At 60.7% G+C, this 21,303-nt stretch overlaps 1 protein-coding gene across 2 annotated transcripts in view; it reads right to left on the bottom strand.

Moving 5' to 3' along the window:
• hk2 (hexokinase 2) overlaps positions 1-21,303 on the bottom strand; it is a 130,391-nt gene continuing 109,088 nt past the window's right edge. For both annotated transcript variants that reach the window (XM_085971349.1, XM_085971350.1), the window contains 3 exons: positions 5,511-5,666; positions 2,687-2,920; positions 1-549 (listed from right to left, as the gene is read on the bottom strand). In XM_085971349.1, coding sequence (XP_085827475.1) covers positions 405-549; positions 2,687-2,920; positions 5,511-5,666 — 535 coding nt within the window. In that variant the 3' untranslated portion in view covers positions 1-404. The remainder of the gene's footprint in view (positions 550-2,686; positions 2,921-5,510; positions 5,667-21,303) is intronic.

A 21,303-nucleotide genomic window follows, 5' to 3' on the forward strand; every position in this document is an offset into this window, starting at 1 on the left:
TATAAATTTGAAATATTAAAAACGTATTTCCCAACCAAACTTGTCCCATTCAGTTAGAAGCAGCAACCGCAATTTCAAAACCGTTCCTCAATGGGAAGAGAGAGAGGCAGATAAGATTGAAACGGTGTCAGTGATGGCACCTTACTGACAGACAAACTGTGGGCAGTGGCAAATTTCAAGCCTGGTTTATCCAAGTGTTCATTTGAATAAGGGAATGACATCTGATGGGGTTCAGGTTACAGCAGAATCACACGCTGCCCAATCTCACTCTCTCTGGAAGCACGAGACCAATCACCATCTCATTCTGAGAGCGGCTCAATTCTCCGGGTGGTGGTGAGGTGGTGTGGGGGGAGAAGGGAAGGTTCCTAGTGTAGATGAAAGAGAAAACTTGCTGCAGGTTTGTCCTAGTGCTGCCCGGCCTCTCGAATGCGACAGGCGACGGCGGTGATCAGTGCCGCTCCCTTCCCACTGCCATCTTCCGACTGCACAAAGGACACCTTGCATTTGGGGGACAGGTGCTCGACCGTCTCGTGCATTATTGTAGAGAAGCTGAAAATCAGGAAGAGAAAGAGGCTTCAGTTAAACAAGGAGACAGAGATTAAAGCAAAAGGTGGGCAGGCATTTCAAAATGATCCAGTGGTCCACATCAAATAGGTATGGCGTGCTGGTTGGGCATTGGTTTGGGCACCTGCTGTTCCACACAGCAATACTGCCCCACAGACACAGCTGCAGTGGCAATCGCAAGTCAGTGACTGCCCCATGGGCCGAGAAATTGTACAGCAATGTAGAGGCATTAAATACGTTTTCCTAAAATGGTAAAGGTTTCCAAACTGCACAGTCCCTGTCAAACAAGTTGCACTCAGTTCTCAATTCTTATCTTTCTGGGAACTAAACAAACCTGGAACAGCAGGGCTGCAGCGCATCAACAAAGTCATAAAACATGCAACACGGGGGTGTGGGGGCAGCCTTCAGACTGTGGAGCTGTGCCACGTCCTCAACTGGGACTAATCCCATTTTCCTCTTTTCCCTGTATTTAAAAAAAAATCTTCCTTTTCAATTACTTGTCCCATTCCATTTTAAATGATGTTAGAAGTCTCTGCCTCAATCACCACTTCTGGTGGAGCGTTCCATATTCCAAAAATCATCTCCACTTGCCTGGATGAGTGCAGCTGCAACAACACTCAAGAAGTTCGACACCATCCAGGACAAAGCAGCCCACTTGATTGGCACCCCATCCACCACCTTAAACATTCACTCCCTCCACCACCGGTGCACCGTGGCTGCAGTGTGGACCATCTACAAGATGCACTGCAGCAACTCGCCAAGGCTTCTTCGGCAGCACCTCCCAAATCCGCGACCTCTTCCACCTAGAAGGACAAGGGCAGCAGGCGCATGGGAACACCACCACCTCCAAGTTCCCCTCCAAGTCTCACACCATGCTGACTTGGACATTATCGGCCGATCCTTCATCGTCGCTGGGTCAGAATCCTGGAACTCCCTCCCTAACAGCACTGTGGGAGTACCTTCACCACATGGACTGCAGCGGTTCAAGAAGGCGGCTCACCACCACCTTCTCAAGGGCAATTAGGGATGAGCAATAAATGCTGGCCTTGCCAGTGACGCCTGCATCCCATAAACGAATAAAAAAAATGTTTTTAAATCGGTGTCACTAACAAGATCTTTGATCATCCTCTCCATTCCTGCGCTGATAATTCTGTCGGTGTGCCCTCATTACCCAGTCGCCAACCAGTGGAAACCATCTTTCATGATTCATCCTCTCAATACATTTTAAATGCTGAAAATCTCAATTAGATCCCCCTGAACCTCACAATCCTGGTATCGTCCCAGTGAATCTTCGCTATACCCTTTGGCTGTAATACTCTTCCTATAATGAAGAGCCCAAGGCTGAACACATTTCTCCAAATGTGGTCTCACCAATGTCTTCACATATTCAGTATCATTTCCTTGCTTTTGTACTCAATGCCTCTACATGCGAAGCCCAGAATCCCATTTGCCTTTTTCATTTAATCAGTTAAGCAGTTCTAAAAGGGATTGCACCGTCAAACTTAAAATGCTCTTTTCCAAGCAAGGGCTTTCTAACAGTCCAAGCCATGGCGGAATATCGGGACATCACTTTTCCCAGCCAGAATGGAGATGGTTGGGTAATTCCCCCGTCAATCACGCCTGGAGATCACACTGCAGTCAGTGACTGGGATCGATTTTACACACAGAATTTTTATCCTCCACTCACTGCATTTTGCTGGAGAAATAATCCTGCTTTTATCGGGAGAGGTTGCTGTAGTTTCGGTCACGAGTTCTGTTTGCTGTCTAGTTAAATAGACTCTGTAAATAGACTATATTTGCAGTGAAATAGACTGTTTGGTGCGAGTCCTGCCATGGAGTGTTTGCCCATAAGCAAGGAGAGTAAATTGGAAGGCCCACCACCTCCGGCCTGTCTCCCATGTACCTCTTGGAGAGCCGGGGGGAGGGGCGGGGTAATAATAATTTACGGTTAAATATTACTGTTGCAAATTAAAAAAAGTCAACACCATTCTGTGCAGAACAAATAAATCCTGAGTTGAGTGGGGAGGATACCTGTGATGACTGAGGTTGTTATGGTTGGCCATCTGAGATTGAGCCTGACAAGATACCTAATTACAATGAACCCTTCTCTCGGATGACTTACTGTGGGTGCAGCTTGTACAGCGTTCCATCCATTCCAACAGTGACTTTGAGGTAGTCCAGGTTACGGTTCTCCCTGATCTTGTCAACAACGGCTGCCATTCCCGCACCACAAAGCTGAGCTGCTCTGCGAGAGACCACTCCGCACACCTCCTTGACGATGATGCTGTCGTCACAGGTGCTCTGCAGCCCCAGCTGCTGCAGGATGGCACGCACCTGAAGCAATGCCAGTCGATCGCTGGAAGCAGAAAATGCAGAATGAAGGCGTGAATAAACTTGCAGGATGGGCGTGTAATTGGCAAACAAATTTCAATACAGACAAATGTGAAGTGGTGCATTTTGGTCGGAAGAATAAAGAGGCCACATACACCTTGGAAAATAAGAGTCTGAATGGGGTAGAGGAGCCGAGGGATCTGAGGGTACAGATACACAAATCACTGAAAGTAGCGACACAGGTTAATAAGGCCATTAAAAAAGCAAGTAAAGCACTGGGGTTTATTTCCAGAGGGATAGAATTGAAAAGCAGAGAAATTCTGTTAAACTTATATAGAACCTTGTTTAGACCACACTTGGAGTACTGTGAACAATTCTGGTCTCCATGTTATAAAAAGGATATCGAGGTACCGGGGAAGATGCAAAAAAGATTTACAATGATGATACCAGAACTGAGAGGTTATACCTATCGGGAAAGATTGAACAGGCTGGGGCTCCTTTCTCTAGAAGAGAGAAGGCTGAGGGGTGACCTGATAGAGGTCACCACTCAGATTATGAAGGGGTTCGATAGGGTCGACGTAGAGAAGATGTTTCCACTTGTGGGGGAACCCAGAGCTAGGGGCCATAAATATAAGAGAGTCACTAATAAATCCACTAGGGAATTCAGGAGAAACCTCTTTACCCAGAGAGTGGTGAGAATGTGGAACTCGCTCCCACAGGGAGTGGTTGAGGCGAATAATATAGATACATTTAAGGGGAAGCGCATGAGGGAGAAAGAGATAGAAGGGTATTCTGATTGGGTTAGATGAAGAGGGGTGGGAGGCAGATCATGTGGAGCCTGGCCAACATTTATTCCTCAACCAACATCACTAAAACACAATGGCCTGGAATTTGCGGTCCCGATGATGGTGAACTCGCAGCGTTCTCCTTCATTCCGCCTTTGAAACTGACTGCGGCTTCGAGATTTAGTGCAGGCGCAGCTTAATGTGGAAATGCTGAAGTTGCAGTCTGTCATTCACTGCTCTGACGCAGGCTGCGCGGTGCCCCCCTCCGCTCCCTGCCCCCCACCACACACACCCAGAGCTGGCAATCTGTGAAATCACTCAAATCAGGGAAACGGACGAAAGCTTCGGCTCTTCCGCAGTAATACTGCTGTTAAATTCCTCACTAAAAGCTAGACCCAATGGGATTGAGTGTAACTGGGGTTTTAACAGCGTATTGACGGCTAAACAAAGGTTATGGGCCTGAAAAACTAATTTAAATTTTGCGCAGTGTAAAATTTATCCATTTTTAATAAAAAATAAAAATTCTAAGAAACTTTAAAGAATTTTTTTTTTAAGTTTGTTCATCTTTATTTCCCCAAGTGAGAGCCCCAGTTTTTGTTTTGCTCTCTCTAACATTTTTAAAGTTAGATTTTTAAGCGCTTACCCACTTCCTGGTTCACTGTCTGAGAGAATTCTGCATTTTGATTGGCTGCTTAGACAGCTTATTGATGTCACAGCAGCTCGCACTAGGGGATTCCCACTGTACGCCGTTGATCTGAATTACAGATCAGAAATCCCGAACTTCTCGACACAGAGGCCAGCGGCAAGCTTCAGGGCAGCTGCAAACGCCTTTGCTTCACCGCTGACAGCAAATTCCGGGCCATTATCTGGTCATTATCTCATTGCTGTTTGTGGGACCTTACTACGCACCGTGTTTCCCACATTACAACAGTGACTACGCTTCAAAAGTACTTCATTGGCTGTAAAGCGCTTTGGGACGTCCTGAGTTGTGAAAGTCATTATACAAATGCAACGTCTTTCTTTCTTTCTTTCTACGGCAATGATTGTTCATGGAATCATATAGGTTTACGGCACAGAAGGAGGCCATTCAGCCCACCGTGTCTGTGCCGGCCAGAAAAGAGCTAAAACCTAACTCACTTTCTAGCTCTTGGTCCATAGCCTTGCAGGTTACGGCACTTCAAGATATCCAAGTAAAAGTGAAAAGTGAAAATTGATCACACCAGTGAAGCAGTACATACTGCTCAAAGGTTGGGGCAAAGCAAAGAAAGATTCACTCGCTGTTCAACCATGCTATGCTTGGCCAGGCAGAGCTTGACACCATCACTGGGTGACAAAACTGGGAAAACAAGGTTCCATCGCCCATTGGATCAGAGAACACAAATGTTCACACAGCGTTTTGAAACTTATTTTAAAACAGCAGGCATCAAACTTCAGGTTCCCCAAAGCTGCCATCTTTCATGATCCATCTTTGCATTCTCAATGTAAACACCACACTAAGAAAACTTCAGACTGATGAGAGATGGATCAAGACCTTGGAGGGATCTGAAGAATGAAAGATGGCTCTCAAATCTTCTAAGTCTCCCATTGGCTAATGGAGTACAGTGCGACTCGAGAAGTCCTGGGTGTAATCCCCAATCTGTACCGAGTTACCTGATCGCAGCTGGGATGGGCTGGGGAGTTTCCTTCTGAACACCATCATTTGGTGTTAGCTGCGAATGAGTTGCAGCTATGATCATTAGGTTTTAATAAGCGAGTCATTCATTGTGGCATGGAGAAGTGACACTTTGCTGCAATAATGCAGCTGTTCTTGTGTCAGGAAGAGTCACTTACCTCTCAATCTGAGACAGGAATTTGGTTTCAAAAATGCCTCGTGTCTTGAGCCTCTCCGAGATCTTCCCTCGGAACAGCAGCCCTTGCTTTGTGAAGTTGATTAGGATGTTACGGACAATCTCTCCCAGGTACATCCCACTGATCATCTTCTCATATCTGCAGAGTCAGTCAGAAAGGGAGAGATGTCAATACCGTCTAGCTCGAGAAACTGTACCGAAGATGTCGGAACAAATACCAGATAAACTGTCTGAAACGAGCACAGCTGTCAGACGGACTAGTCTCTATTACCCACCCCCATTGTTAACCTATTTTATGTTTGAACACTCCTAATGGCCTACTCCTGTTCCTCTGTAGAACTATCTAATGTCACATGACACCAAGTTATGCCACAAACAGTTGCAGCTAACTAGGAGTTAGAGGGAAAAAAAACCTAATCAGCAACTGGGAGGCAACATTAAGTGTACGGATATCTCAGCAGGACAAGGGCAGCAGGCGCATGGGAATACCATCATCTTGAAGTTCCGCTCCAAGTCACACAACATCCTCACTTGGAAATATATCGCCGTTCCTTCATTGTCGCTGGGTCAAAATCCTGGAACACCCTCCCTAACAGCACTGTGGGTGCACATTTACCACACGGACTGCAGCGGTTTAAGGTGGCTCACCACCGCCTTCTCAAGGGTAACTAGGGATGAGCAATAAATGCTGGCCTTGCCAGCGACGCCCACATCCCAAGAATCATTTTTTGCTTTTAAAATTAAGCACTACGTAGCAATTCTGTAAAATGCACTTTCCCAATGCATCGAATGATCTTAAAGCAACTGCTGATTCGCGGAGGAAGACACAAAAAACCTCCCAGAAATACGAGAAAACCAAGGGTGTGATGAGAATGAGGAACTTAAAGAAATTATTAGTAAAAAAACAGTACTAGCAAAATCCTAGGGTTTTGAAAGAGGTGGCCATTGGGATAGTGGATGCAATGGTTGTCATCTTCCAAAATTCTATAGATTCTGGAACGGTTCCTGCAGATTGGAGGAGAGCAAATGTAACCCCGCTATTTAAGAAAGGAGGGAGAGAGAAAACGGGGAACTACAGACCTGTTAGCCTCACATCAGTAGTTGGGAAAATGCTGGAATTTATTATAAAGGACGCAATAACTGGGCACTTAGAAACTAATAGTAAGATTGAGTCAACATGGATTTATGAAAGGAAAATCCTGTTTGACAAACCTATTGGAGTTCTTTGAGGATGTAACTAGTGGAGTAGACAAAGGGGAACTGGTAGATGTGGTGTATCTGGATTTTCAGAAGGCCTTTGCTAAGGTCCCACACAAGAGGTTGGTGAACAAAATTAGGGCACATGGAATTGGGGGTAATATACTAGCATGGATTGAGAATTGTTTAACAGATGGAAAACAAAGAGTAGGGATAAACGGGTCTTTTTCAGGATGGCAGGCTGTGACTAGTGGGGTACCGCAAGGATCGGTGTTTGGGCCCCAGCTATTCACAATCTATATCAGTGATTTGGATGAGGGGACTAAATGTAACATTTCCAAATTTGCTGATGATACAAAGCTAGGTGGCAGTGTCAGTTGTGAAGAGGATGTGAAGAGGCTTCAAGGGGATCTCGACAGGCTCAGTGAGTGGGCGCGAACATGGCAGATGGAATATAATGTGGATAAATGTGAAGTTATCCACTTTGGTAGAAAAAACAGAAAGGCAGAGTATTTCCTAAATGATGAAAGATTGAGGAATGCAGATGCTCAAAGGGACCTGGGTGTCCTTGTACATGAGTCACTGAAAGTGAATGTGCAGGTGCAGCAAGCCATTAGGAAGGCAAATGGTATGCTGGCCTTCATTACAGGAGGATTTGAGTACAGGAGTAAAGAAGTCTTACTCCAATTATATAGGGCCTTGGTGAGACCACACTTGGAGTACTGTGTATAATTTTGGTCTCCTTACCAAAGGAAGGATATACTTGCCATAGAGGGAGTGCAATGAAGGTTGACGAGATTGATTCCTGGGATGGCGGGACTGTCGTATGAGAAGAGATTGAGTAAACTAGGCCTGTATTCTCTTGAATTCAGAAGAATGAGAGGGGATCTCATTGAAGCATACAAAATTATTACAGGGCTTGATAGGGTGGATGCTGGGAGAATGTTTCCCTTAGCTGGGGAATCTAGAACCAGGGGCCACAGCCTCAGGATAAAGGGTAGGCCATTCAGGACTGAGAGGAGAAGAAATTTCTTCACACAGAATCTTTGGAATTCTTTACCTCAGAGGGCTGTGGAGGCTCAGTCATTCGGTATATTCAAAACAGAAGTCGATAGATTTCTGACTAGTAAGGGCATCAAGGGATATGGCGATAGGGCTGGTGAATGGAGTTGAGGCAGAAGATCAGCCATGATCTCATTGAAACATAGAAGATAGGAGCAGGAGTCGGCCATTCGGCCCCTCGAGCCTGCTCCGCCATTCAATGAGATCATGGCTGATCATCCAAATTCAGTACCCGGTCCCTGCTTTCTCCCCATACCCCTTGATCCCTTTAGCCTTAAGAAATATATCCAACTCCATCTTGAATATATATAATGTATTGGCCTCTAGGACCTTCTGTGGTAGAGAATTCCACAGGTTCACCACTCCCTGGGTGAAGAAATTCCTCCTCATTTCTGTCCTAAATGGCCTACCCCTTATCCTTAGACTGTGACCCCTGGTTCTGGACTCCCCGACCATCGGGAACATCCTTCCTGCATCTCCAGTCCTGTCAGAATTTTATAAGTTTCAATGAGATCCCCTCTCATTCTTCTAAACTCCAGCGAGTACAAGCCCAATCGTCCCAATCTCTCCTCATACGTCATTCCTGCCATCCCAGGTATCAGCCTGGTGAATCTTCGCTGAACTCCTTCCATGGCAAGAACATCCTTCCTCAGATAAGGCGACCAAAATTGCACACAATACTCAAGATGTGGTCTCACCAAGGCCCTGTACAACTGCAGCAAGACATCCTTGTTCCTGTACTCAAACCCTCTCGCTACGAAGGCCAACATACCATTTGCCTTCTTAACCGCCTGCTGCACCTGCATGCTTACCTTCAGCGACTGGTGCACAAGGACACCCAGGTCTCGTTGCACTTCCCCTTTTCCCAATCTATTGCCATTCAGATAATAATCTGCCTTCCTGTTTTTGCCACCAAAGTGGATAACCTCACATTTATCCACGTTATATCGCATCTGCCATGCTTCTGCCCAATCACCCAACCTGTCCAAATCATCCTGTAGTTTCTCGGCATCCTCCTCACAGCACACACACCCACCCAGCTTTGTGTCATCTGCAAATTTGGAGATATTACATCTAGTTCCCTTGTCTAGATCATTAATATATATTGTGAATAGCTGGGGTCCAAGGATCGATCCCTGTGGTACCCCACTAGTCACTGCCTGCCATTCGGAAAAAGACCCTTTTATTCCCACTCTTTGCTTTCTGTCTGCCAACCAGTTCTCTATCCAAGTCAGTACCTTGCCCCCAATCCCATGCGCCTTAACTTTACACGCTAATCTCTTATGCGGGACCTTATCGAAAGCCTTCTGAAAGTCCAAATACACCACATCCACTGGTTCTCCCTTATCTATTTTACTAGTTACAATCTCAAAAAATTCCAGTAGATTAGTCAAGCACGATTTACCTTTTGTAAATCCATGTTGACTTTGTCCGATCCTGTCACTGTTTTCCAAGTGCTCTGCTATTACATCTTTTATAATGGACTCTAGCATTTTCCCCACTACCGATGTCAGGCTTACCGGTCTGTAATTCCCTGTTTTCTCTCTACCACCTTTTTTGAATAGTGGGGTAACATTAGCTACCCTCCAATCCATGGGTACTGTTCCAGATTCTATCGAATGTTGGAAGATGATCAGCAATGCATCTACTATTTCTAGGGCCACTTCCTTAAGTACCCTAGGATGTAGATTATCAGGCCCTGGGGATTTACCGGCCTTCAATCCCATCAATTTTCCCAACACCATTTCCCTACAAATACTGATTTCTTGCAGTTCCTCCCTTTCATCAGACCCTATGTTCCCTGACATCTCTGGGAGGTTATTTGTGTCCTCCTTTGTGAAGACAGAACCAAAATATGTATTGAATGGTGGAGCAGGCTCGAAGGGCCGAATGGCCGACTCCTGCTCCTATTTCTCATGTTCTTATGTAAGTAATTTATCTGCTGCCAAACAGGAACGTCCAAACAAAAGGAAATGCTTCTTGTGTCAGTAGTGCAATGCAGCTAAATCAGGTCACAGATACTTTGACTGTTCATCAGTGTCAAAGAGTGGATCAGACACCAAACTCCAGCTCCAGCTGTTTCACTCTGATGCACAGAAAATCCCACCAACAACAATTCGCCTGCTCCAGTGTCAGGTTCCTAGTTGTGCACACCTTGTATGGTAACTTTCAAAGACCCACTTCAAGGACAGGCAGGCAGAGCAATCATTTCCTGCTGCCTCCATTGGTCAAACATTCCATCCAGAGGTTAGGTTAGTCGGTGATCCTGGTCCTCTCACATGACGCACCCAGACTTTTTTTTTATTCATTGATGGGATGTGGGTGTCGCTGGCTAGGCCTGCATTTAGTGCCCATCCCTAATTGCCCTTGAGAAGATGGTGGTGAGCCGCCGCCTTGAACCGCTGCAGTCCATATGGTGTAGGTACACCCACAATGCTGTTAGGAAGGGAGTTCCAGGATTTTGGCCCAGCGACAGTGAAGGAGCGGCGATACAGGTCCAAGTCAGGGTGGTGTGTGGCTTGGAGGGGAACTTGTAGGTGGTGATGTTCCCATGCGTCTGCTGCCCTTGTCCATCTAAGTGGTAGAGGTCGCGGGTTTGGAAGGTGCTGTTGAAGGAGCTTTGGCGAGTTGCTGCAGTGCATCTTGTAGATGGTACACACTGCAGCCACAGTGCGCCGGTGGTGGAGGGAGTGAATGTTGAAGGTGGTGGATGGAGTGCCAATCAAGCGGGCTGCTTTATCCTGAATGGTGTCGAGCTTCTTGAGCGTTGTTGGAGCTGCACTCATCCAGGCAAGTGGAGAGTATTCGATCACACTCCTGACTTGTGCCTTGTAGATGGTGGAAAGGCTTTGGGGAGTCAGGAGGTGAGACACTCGCCGCAGAATTCCCAGCCTCTGGCCTGCTCTTGTAGCCACAGCATTTATATGGCTGGTCCAGTTCAGTTTCTGATCAATCCAGGATGTTGATAGTGGGGGATTCAGCGATGGTAATGCCATTGAATGTCAAGGGGAGATGGTTAGAGTCTCGCTTGTTGGAGATGGTCATTGCCTGGCACTTGTGTGGTGCGAATGTTACTTGCCACTTGTCAGCCCAAGTCTGAATGTTGTCCAGGTCTTGCTGCATATGGACACAGACTGCGTCAGTATCTGACGATTCTCGAATGGTGCTGAACAGTGTGCCAATGGTCTCTCACATGCTTTCAGATTCCTGTGTTTATGCTCTTGCTTCAGCAGAAAAAGGGGGACTGGATGAGAGCGGGGGGAGTCGGTGAGAGCGGGGAGAGTCGGTGAGAGCGGGGGGAGTGGGCGAGAGCGGGGGGAGTCGGTGAGAGCGGGGGGAGTGGGCGAGAGCGGGGGGAGTCGGTGAGACGGGGGGAGTCGGCGAGAGCGGGGGGAGTCGGCGAGAGCGGGGGGAGTCGGTGAGAGCGGGGGGAGTCGGGGGGAGCGGGGGGAGTCGGGGAGAGCGGGGGGAGTCGGTGAGAGCGGGGGGAGTCGGCGAGAGCGGGGGGAGTCGGTGAGACGGGGGGAGTCGGTGAGACGGGGGGAGTCAGCGAGAGCGGGGGGAGTCGGCGAGAGCGGGGGGAGTCGGTGAGAGCGGGGGGAGTCGGCGAGAGCGGGGGGAGTCGGTGAGAGCGGGGCGAGTCGGTGAGACGGGGCGAGTCGGGGAGACGGGGGAGTCAGGGGGAGCGGGGCGAGTCGGTGAGAGCGGGGGGAGTCGGCGAGAGCGGGGGGAGTCGGCGAGAGCGGGGGGAGTCGGCGAGAGCGGGGTGAGTCGGCGAGAACGGGGGGAGTCGGCGAGAGCGGGGGGAGTCGGCGAGAGCGGGGGGAGTCGGCGAGAGCGGGGGGAGTCGGCGATAGCGGGGGGAGTCGGCGAGAGCGGGGGGAGTCGGCGAGAGCGGGGGGAGTCGGTGAGAGCGGGGGGAGTCGGGGAGAGCGGGGGGAGTCGGTGAGAGCGGGGGGAGTCGGTGAGAACGAGGGGAGTCGGTGATAGCGGGGGGAGTCGGGGAGAGCGGGGGGAGTCGGTGAGAGCGGGGGGAGCCGGGGAAAGCGGGGGGAGTCGGGGAGAGCGGGGGGAGTCAGTGAGAGCGGGGGGAGTCGGGGAGGAGTCAGTGAGAGCGGGGGGAGTCGGGGAGACGGGGGGAGTCGGGGAGATGGGGGAGTCGGTGAGAGCGGGGGGAGTCGGCGAGAGCGGGGGGAGTCGGCGAGAGCGGGGGGAGTCGGCGAGAGCGGGGGGAGTCGGCGAGAGCGGGGGGAGTCGGTGAGAGCAGGGGGAGTCGGTGAGAGCGGGGGGAGTCGGGGAGAGCGGGGGGAGTCGGTGAGAGCGGGGGGAGTCGGGGAGAGCGGGGGGAGTCGGCGAGAGCGGGGGGAGTCGGTGAGACGGGGGGAGTCGGCGAGAGCGGGGGGAGTCGGCGAGAGCGGGGGGAGTCGGCGAGAGCGGGGGGAGTCGGCGAGAGCGGGGTGAGTCGGTGAGAGCGGGGCGAGTCGGTGAGACGGGGCGAGTCGGGGAGACGGGGGAGTCAGGGGGAGCGGGGCGAGTCGGCGAGAGCGGTGGGAGTCGGCGAGAGCGGGGGGAGTCGGCGAGAGCGGGGGGAGTCGGTGAGAGCGGGGGGAGCGGGGGGAGTCGGCGAGAGCGGGGGGAGTCGGCGAGAGCGGGGGGAGTCGGCGAGAGCGGGGGGAGTCGGTGAGAGCGGGGGGAGTCGGGGGGAGTCGGGGAGAGCGGGGGGAGTCGGTGAGAGCGGGGGGAGTCGGCGAGAGCGGGGGGAGTCGGCGAGAACGGGGGGAGTCGGCGATAGCGGGGGGAGTCGGCGAGAGCGGGGGGAGTCGGCGAGAGCGGGGGGAGTCGGCGAGAGCGGGGGGAGTCGGCGAGAGCGGGGTGAGTCGGCGAGAGCGGGGGGAGTCGGTGAGAGCGGGGTGAGTCGGGGAGAGCGGGGCGAGTCGGTCAGAGCGGGGGTAGTCGGTGAGAGCGGGGGGAGTCGGTGAGAGCGGGGGGAGTCGGTGAGAGCGGGGCGAGTCGGTGAGAGCGGGGGGAGTCGGTGAGAGCGGGGGGAGTCGGTGAGAGCGGGGGGAGTCGGGGAGAGCGGGGGAAGTCGGTGAGAGCGGGGGGAGTCGGGGAGAGCGGGGGGAGTCGGGGAGAGCGGGGGGAGTCGGTGAGAGCGGGGGGAGTCGGGGAGACGGGGGGGGAGTCCGTGACAGTGGGGGGAGTCGGGGAGACGGGGGGAGTCGGGGAGACGGGGGAGTCGGGGGGAGCGGGGGGAGTCGGCGAGAGCGGGGGGAGTCGGCGAGAGCGGGGGGAGTCGGGGAGAGCGGGGGGAGTCGGTGAGAGCGGGGGGAGTGGGCGAGAGCGGGGGGAGTCGGTGAGAGCGGGGGGAGTGGGCGAGAGCGGGGGGAGTCGGTGAGACGGGGGGAGTCGGCGAGAGCGGGGGGAGTCGGCGAGAGCGGGGGGAGTCGGTGAGAGCGGGGGGAGTCGGGGGGAGCGGGGGGAGTCGGGGAGAGCGGGGGGAGTCGGTGAGAGCGGGGGGAGTCGGCGAGAGCGGGGGGAGTCGGTGAGACGGGGGGAGTCGGTGAGACGGGGGGAGTCAGCGAGAGCGGGGGGAGTCGGCGAGAGCGGGGGGAGTCGGTGAGAGCGGGGGGAGTCGGCGAGAGCGGGGGGAGTCGGTGAGAGCGGGGCGAGTCGGTGAGACGGGGCGAGTCGGGGAGACGGGGGAGTCAGGGGGAGCGGGGCGAGTCGGTGAGAGCGGGGGGAGTCGGCGAGAGCGGGGGGAGTCGGCGAGAGCGGGGGGAGTCGGCGAGAGCGGGGTGAGTCGGCGAGAACGGGGGGAGTCGGCGAGAGCGGGGGGAGTCGGCGAGAGCGGGGGGGAGTCGGCGAGAGCGGGGGAGTCGGTGAGAGCGGGGGGAGTCGGGGAGAGCGGGGGGAGTCGGCGAGAGCGGGAGGAGTCGGCGAGAGCGGGGGGAGTCGGCGAGAGCGGGGGGGAGTCGGCGAGAGCGGGGGGGGGGCGGCGAGAGCGGGGGAAGTCGGGGAGAGCGGGGGGAGTCGGTGAGAGCGGGGGCAGTCGGTGAGAGCGGGGGGAGTCGGGGAGAGCGGGGGGAGTCGGTGAGAGCAGGGGGAGTCGGGGAGAGCGGGGGGAGTCAGTGAGAGCGGGGGGAGTCAGTGAGAGCGGGGGGAGTCGGGGAGACGGGGGAGTCGGGGGGAGCGGGGGGAGTCGGTGAGAGCGGGGGGAGTCGGCGAGAGCGGGGAGAGTCGGCGAGAGCGGGGGGAGTCGGCGAGAGCGGGGGGAGTCGGCGAGAGCGGGGGGAGTCGGTGAGAGCGGGGGGAGTCGGGGAGAGCGGGGGGAGTCGGTGAGAGCGGGGGGAGTCGGGGAGAGCGGGGGGAGTCGGGGAGAGCGGGGGGAGTCGGTGAGAGCGGGGGGAGTCGGGGAGAGCGGGGGGAGTCGGTGAGAACGAGGGGAGTCGGTGATAGCGGGGGGAGTCGGGGAGAGCGGGGGGAGTCGGTGAGAGCGGGGGGAGTCGGGGAAAGCGGGGGGAGTCGGGGAGAGCGGGGGGAGTCAGTGAGAGCGGGGGGAGTCGGGGAGGAGTCAGTGAGAGCGGGGGGAGTCGGGGAGACGGGGGGAGTCGGGGAGATGGGGGAGTCGGTGAGAGCGGGGGGAGTCGGTGAGAGCGGGGGGAGTCGGCGAGAGCGGGGGGAGTCGGCGAGAGCGGGGGGAGTCGGCGAGAGCGGGGGGAGTCGGCGAGAGCGGGGGGAGTCGGCGATAGCGGGGGGAGTCGGCGAGAGCGGGGGGAGTCGGCGAGAGCGGGGGGAGTCGGTGAGAGCGGGGGGAGTCGGGGAGAGCGGGGGGAGTCGGTGAGAGCGGGGGGAGTCGGTGAGAACGAGGGGAGTCGGTGATAGCGGGGGGAGTCGGGGAGAGCGGGGGGAGTCGGTGAGAGCGGGGGGAGTCGGGGAGAGCGGGGGGAGTCGGGGAGAGCGGGGGGAGTCAGTGAGAGCGGGGGGAGTCGGGGAGGAGTCAGTGAGAGCGGGGGGAGTCGGGGAGACGGGGGGAGTCGGGGAGACGGGGGAGTCGGTGAGAGCGGGGGGAGTCGGCGAGAGCGGGGGGAGTCGGCGAGAGCGGGGGGAGTCGGCGAGAGCGGGGGGAGTCGGTGAGAGCAGGGGGAGTCGGTGAGAGCGGGGGGAGTCGGGGAGAGCGGGGGGAGTCGGCGAGAGCGGGGGGAGTCGGCGAGAGCGGGGGGGAGTCGGCGAGAGCGGGGGGAGTCGGTGAGAGCGGGGGGAGTCGGGGAGAGCGGGGGGAGTCGGCGAGAGCGGGAGGAGTCGGCGAGAGCGGGGGGAGTCGGCGAGAGCGGGGGGGAGTCGGCGAGAGCGGGGGGGGGGGCGGCGAGAGCGGGGGAAGTCGGGGAGAGCGGGGGGAGTCGGTGAGAGCGGGGGGAGTCGGTGAGAGCGGGGGGAGTCGGGGAGAGCGGGGGGAGTCGGTGAGAGCAGGGGGAGTCGGGGAGAGCGGGGGGAGTCAGTGAGAGCGGGGGGAGTCAGTGAGAGCGGGGGGAGTCGGGGAGACGGGGGGGAGTCAGTGAGAGCGGGGGGAGTCGGGGAGACGGGGGAGTCGGGGGGAGCCGGTGAGAGCGGGGGGAGTCGGCGAGAGCGGGGAGAGTCGGCGAGAGCGGGGGAGTCGGCGAGAGCGGGGGGAGTCGGCGAGAGCGGGGGGAGTCGGTGAGAGCGGGGGGAGTCGGGGAGAGCGGGGGGAGTCGGTGAGAGCGGGGGGAGTCGGGGAGAGCGGGGGGAGTCGGGGAGAGCGGGGGGAGTCGGTGAGAGCGGGGGGAGTCGGGGAGAGCGGGGGGAGTCGGGGAGAGCGGGGGGAGTCGGTGAGAGCGGGGGGAGTCGGGGAGACGGGGGGAGTCGGGGAGACGGGGGAGTCGGGGGGAGCGGGGGGAGTCGGCAAGAGCGGGGGGAGTCGGCGAGAGCGGGGGGAGTCGGCGAGAGCGGGGGGAGTCGGCGATAGCGGGGGGAGTCGGCGAGAGCGGGGGGAGTCGGCGAGAGCGGGGGGAGTCGGCGAGAGCGGGGGGAGTCGGTGAGAGCGGGGGGAGTCGGGGAGAGCGGGGGGAGTCGGTGAGAGCGGGGGGAGTCGGTGAGAACGAGGGGAGTCGGTGATAGCGGGGGGAGTCGGGGAGAGCGGGGGGAGTCGGTGAGAGCGGGGGGAGCCGGGGAAAGCGGGGGGAGTCGGGGAGAGCGGGGGGAGTCAGTGAGAGCGGGGGGAGTCGGGGAGGAGTCAGTGAGAGCGGGGGGAGTCGGGGAGACGGGGGGAGTCGGGGAGATGGGGGAGTCGGTGAGAGCGGGGGGAGTCGGCGAGAGCGGGGGGAGTCGGCGAGAGCGGGGGGAGTCGGCGAGAGCGGGGGGAGTCGGCGAGAGCGGGGGGAGTCGGTGAGAGCAGGGGGAGTCGGTGAGAGCGGGGGGAGTCGGGGAGAGCGGGGGGAGTCGGTGAGAGCGGGGGGAGTCGGGGAGAGCGGGGGGAGTCGGCGAGAGCGGGGGGAGTCGGTGAGACGGGGGGAGTCGGCGAGAGCGGGGGGAGTCGGCGAGAGCGGGGGGAGTCGGCGAGAGCGGGGGGAGTCGGCGAGAGCGGGGTGAGTCGGTGAGAGCGGGGCGAGTCGGTGAGACGGGGCGAGTCGGGGAGACGGGGGAGTCGGCGAGAGCGGGGCGAGTCGGCGAGAGCGGTGGGAGTCGGCGAGAGCGGGGGGAGTCGGCGAGAGCGGGGGGAGTCGGTGAGAGCGGGGGGAGCGGGGGGAGTCGGGGAGAGCGGGGGGAGTCGGCGAGAGCGGGGGGAGTCGGCGAGAGCGGGGGGAGTCGGCGAGAGCGGGGGGAGTCGGTGAGAGCGGGGGGAGTCGGGGGGAGTCGGGGAGAGCGGGGGGAGTCGGTGAGAGCGGGGGGAGTCGGCGAGAGCGGGGGGAGTCGGCGAGAACGGGGGGAGTCGGCGATAGCGGGGGGAGTCGGCGAGAGCGGGGGGAGTCGGCGAGAGCGGGGGGAGTCGGCGAGAGCGGGGGGAGTCGGCGAGAGCGGGGTGAGTCGGCGAGAGCGGGGGGAGTCGGTGAGAGCGGGGTGAGTCGGGGAGAGCGGGGCGAGTCGGTCAGAGCGGGGGTAGTCGGTGAGAGCGGGGGGAGTCGGTGAGAGCGGGGGGAGTCGGTGAGAGCGGGGCGAGTCGGTGAGAGCGGGGGGAGTCGGTGAGAGCGGGGGGAGTCGGTGAGAGCGGGGGGAGTCGGGGAGAGCGGGGGAAGTCGGTGAGAGCGGGGGGAGTCGGGGAGAGCGGGGGGAGTCGGGGAGAGCGGGGGGAGTCGGTGAGAGCGGGGGGAGTCGGGGAGACGGGGGGGGAGTCCGTGACAGTGGGGGGAGTCGGGGAGACGGGGGGAGTCGGGGAGACGGGGGAGTCGGGGGGAGCGGGGGGAGTCGGCGAGAGCGGGGGGAGTCGGCGAGAGCGGGGGGAGTCGGGGAGAGCGGGGGGAGTCGGTGAGAGCTGGGGGAGTCGGGGAGAGCGGGGGGAGTCGGGGAGAGCGGGGGGAGTCGGCGAGAGCGGGGGGAGTCGGCGAGAGCGGGGGGAGTCGGCGAGAGCGGGTGGAGTCGGTGAGAGCGGGGGGAGTCGGGGAGAGCGGGGGGAGTCGGTGAGAGCGGGGGGAGTCGGGGAGAGCGGGGGGAGTCGGGGAGAGCGGGGGGAGTCCGTGAGAGCGGGGGGAGTCGGGGAGACGGGGGGAGTCGGGGAGACGGGGGGAGCGGGGCGAGTCGGCGAGAGCGGGGGGAGTCGGCGAGAGCGGGGGGAGTCGGGGGGAGCGGGGGGAGTCGGTGAGAGCGGGGGGAGTCGGTGAGAGCGGGGGGAGTCAGGGGGAGCGGGGCGAGTCGGTGAGAGCGGTGGGAGTCGGTGAGAGCGGGGGGAGTCGGTGAGAGCGGGGGGAGTCGGCGCGAGCGGGGGGAGTCGGCGAGAGCGGGGGGAGTCGGCGAGAGCGGGGGGAGTCGGCGAGAGCGGGGGGACTCGGCGAGAGCGGGGGGAGTCGGTGAGACGGGGGGAGTCAGCGAGAGCGGGGGGAGTCGGCGAGAGCGGGGGGAGTCGGCGAGAGCGGGGGGAGTCGGTGAGAGCGGGGGGAGTCGGCGAGAGCGGGGGGAGTCAGCGAGAGCGGGGGGAGTCGGTGAGAGCGGGGGGAGTCGGGGAGAGCGGGGGGAGTCGGGGAGAGCGGGGGGAGTCCGTGAGAGCGGGGGGAGTCGGGGAGACGGGGGGAGTCGGGGAGACGGGGGAGTAGGGGGGAGCGGGGGGAGTCGGCGAGAGCGGGGGGAGTCGGCGAGAGCGGGGGGAGTCGGGGGGAGCGGGGGGTGTCGGTGAGAGCGGGGGGAGTCGGTGAGAGCGGGGGGAGTCAGGGGGATCGGGGCGAGTCGGTGAGAGCGGTGGGAGTCGGTGAGAGCGGGCGGGGTCGGCGAGAGCGGGGGGAGTCGGTGAGAGCGGGGGGAGTCGGCGAGAGCGGGGGGAGTCGGCGAGAGCGGGGGGAGTCGGTGAGACGGGGGGAGTCGGCGAGAGCGGGGGGAATCGGCGAGAGCGGGGGGAGTCGGTGAGAGCGGGGGGAGTCGGCGAGAGCGGGGGGAGTCGGCGAGAGCGGGGGGAGTCGGCGAGAGCGGGGGGAGTCGGTGAGAGCAGGGGGAGTCGGTGAGAGCGGGGGGAGTCGGGGAGAGCGGGGGGAGTCGGCGAGAGCGGGGGGAGTCGGCGAGAGCGGGGGGGAGTCGGCGAGAGCGGGGGGAGTCGGTGAGAGCGGGGGGAGTCGGGGAGAGCGGGGGGAGTCGGCGAGAGCGGGAGGAGTCGGCGAGAGCGGGGGGAGTCGGCGAGAGCGGGGGGGAGTCGGCGAGAGCGGGGGGGGGTGGCGAGAGCGGGGGAAGTCGGGGAGAGCGGGGGGAGTCGGTGAGAGCGGGGGGAGTCGGGGAGACGGGGGGAGTCGGGGAGACGGGGGAGTCGGGGGGAGCGGGGGGAGTCGGTGAGAGCGGGGGGAGTCGGTGAGAGCGGGGGGAGTCGGGGAGACGGGGGAGTCGGCGAGAGCGGGGGGAGTCGGGGAGACGGGGGGGAGTCGGCGAGAGCGGGGGGAGTCGGCGAGAGCGGGGGGAGTCGGTGAGACGGGGGGGAGTCGGCGAGAGCGGGCGGAGTCGGTGAGAGCGGGGGGAGTCGGTGAGAGCGGGGGGAGCCGGCGAGAGCGGGGGGAGTCGGTGAGAGCGGGGCGAGTCGGTGAGACGGGGCGAGTCGGGGAGACGGGGGAGTCAGGGGGAGCGGGGCGAGTCGGTGAGAGCGGGGGGAGTCGGCGAGAGCGGGGGGAGTCGGCGAGAGCGGGGGGAGTCGGCGAGAGCGGGGGGAGTCGGTGAGAGTGGGGGGAGTCGGGGGGAGTCGGGGAGAGCGGGGGGAGTCGGTGAGACGGGGGGAGTCGGTGAGAGCGGGGGGAGTCGGGGAGAGCGGGGGGAGTCGGTGAGAGCGGGGGGAGTCGGGGAGAGCGGGGGGAGTCGGGGAGAGCGGGGGGAGTCAGTGAGAGCGGGGGGAGTCGGGGAGACGGGGGGGAGTCAGTGAGAGCGGGGGGAGTCGGGGAGATGGGGGGAGTCGGGGAGACGGGGGAGTCGGGGGGAGCGGGGGGAGTCGGCGAGAGCGGGGGGAGTCGGCGAGAGCCGGGGGAGTCGGCGAGAGCGGGGGGAGTCGGCGAGAGCGGGGGGAGTCGGCGAGAGCGGGTGGAGTCGGTGAGAGCGGGGGGAGTCGGGGAGAGCGGGGGGAGTCGGTGAGAGCGGGGGGAGTCGGGGAGAGCGGGGGGAGTCGGGGAGAGCGGGGGGAGTCCGTGAGAGCGGGGGGAGTCGGGGAGACGGGGGGAGTCGGGGAGACGGGGGAGTCGGCGAGAGCGGGGGGAGTCGGCGAGAGCAGGGGGAGTCGGCGAGAGCGGGGGGAGTCGGCGAGAGCGGGGGGAGTCGGAGAGAGCGGGGGGAGTCGGTGAGAGCGGGGGGAGTCGGTGAGAGCGGGGGGAGTCGGGGAGAGCGGGGGGATTCTGTGAGAGCGGGGGGAGTCGGGGAGACGGGGGGAGTCGGGGAGACGGGGGAGTCGGGGGGAGCGGGGGGAGTCGGCGAGAGCGGGGGGAGTCGGCGAGAGCGGGGGGAGTCGGCGAGAGCGGGGGGAGTCGGCGAGAGCGGGGGGAGTCGGGGAGAGCGGGGGGAGTCGGTGAGAGCGGGGGGAGTCGGTGAGAGCCAGGGGAGTCGGTGAGAGCGGGGGGAGTCGGGGAGAGCGGGGGGAGTCGGTGAGAGCAGGGGGAGTCGGGGAGAGCGGGGGGAGTCGGGGAGAGCGGGGGGAGTCGGTGAGAGCGGGGGGAGTCGGGGAGAGCGGGGGGAGTCGGCGAGAGCGGGGGGAGTCCGTGAGAGCGGGGGGAGTCGGGGAGACGGGGGGAGTCAGGGAGACGGGGGAGTCGGCGAGAGCGGGGGGAGTGGCGAGAGCGGGGGGAGTCGGCGAGAGCGGGGGGAGTCGGCGAGAGCGGGGGGAGTCGGCGAGAGCGGGGGGAGTCGGTGAGAGCGGGGGGAGTCGGGGAGAGCGGGGGGAGTCGGTGAGACGGGGGGGAGTCGGTGAGACGGGGGGGAGTCGGCGAGAGCGGGGGGAGTCGGTGAGACGGGGGGGAGTCGGCGAGAGCGGGGGGGAGTCGGCGAGAGCGGGGGGAGTCGGTGAGAGCGGGGGGAGTCGGTGAGAGCGGGGAGAGTCGGGGGGAGCGGGGGGAGTCGGGGAGAGCGGGGGGAGTCGGTGAGAGCTGGGGGAGTCGGCGAGAGCGGGGGGAGTCGGTGAGAGCGGGGGGAGTCGGCGAGAGCGGGGTGAGTCGGCGAGAGCGGGGGGAGTCGGTGAGAGCGGGGGGAGTCGGTGAGAGCGGGGGGAGTCGGGGAGACGGGGGAGTCGGGGGCAGCGGGGGGAGTCGGCGAGAGCGGGGGGAGAAGGCGAGAGCGGGGGGAGTCGGCGAGAGCGGGGGGAGTCGGCGAGAGCGGGGGGAGTCGGTGAGAGCGGGGGGAGTCGGGGAGAGCGGGGGGAGTCGGTGAGAGCGGGGGGAGTCGGGGATAGCGGGGGGAGTCGGGTAGAGAGCGGGGGGAGTCAGTGAGAGCGGGGGGAGTCGGGGAGACGGGGGGAGTCCGGGAGACGGGGGAGTCGGCGAGAGCGGGGGGAGTCGGCGAGAGCGGGGGGAGTCGGCGAGAGCGGGGGGAGTCGGCGAGAGCGGGGGGAGTCGGTGAGAGCGGGGGGAGTCGGGGAGAGCGGGGGGAGTCGGGGAGACGGGAGGGAGTCAGTGAGAGCGGGGGGAGTCGGGGAGACGGGGGGAGTCGGGGAGACGGGGGAGTCGGGGGGAGCGGGGGGAGTCGGTGAGAGCGGAGGGAGTCGGTGAGAGCGGGGGGAGTCGGCGAGAGCGGGGGGAGTCGGCGAGAGCGGGGGGAGTCGGTGAGAGCGGGGGGAGTCGGTGAGAGCGGGGGGAGTCGGTGTGAGCGGGGAGAGTCGGTGAGAGCGGGGGGAGTCGGTGAGA

Source organism: Somniosus microcephalus, chromosome 30, assembly GCF_052327205.1.
Source record: "Somniosus microcephalus isolate GS21.2 chromosome 30, FLI_Smic_1.0, whole genome shotgun sequence".
Taxonomy (NCBI): Eukaryota; Metazoa; Chordata; class Chondrichthyes; order Squaliformes; family Somniosidae; genus Somniosus; species Somniosus microcephalus.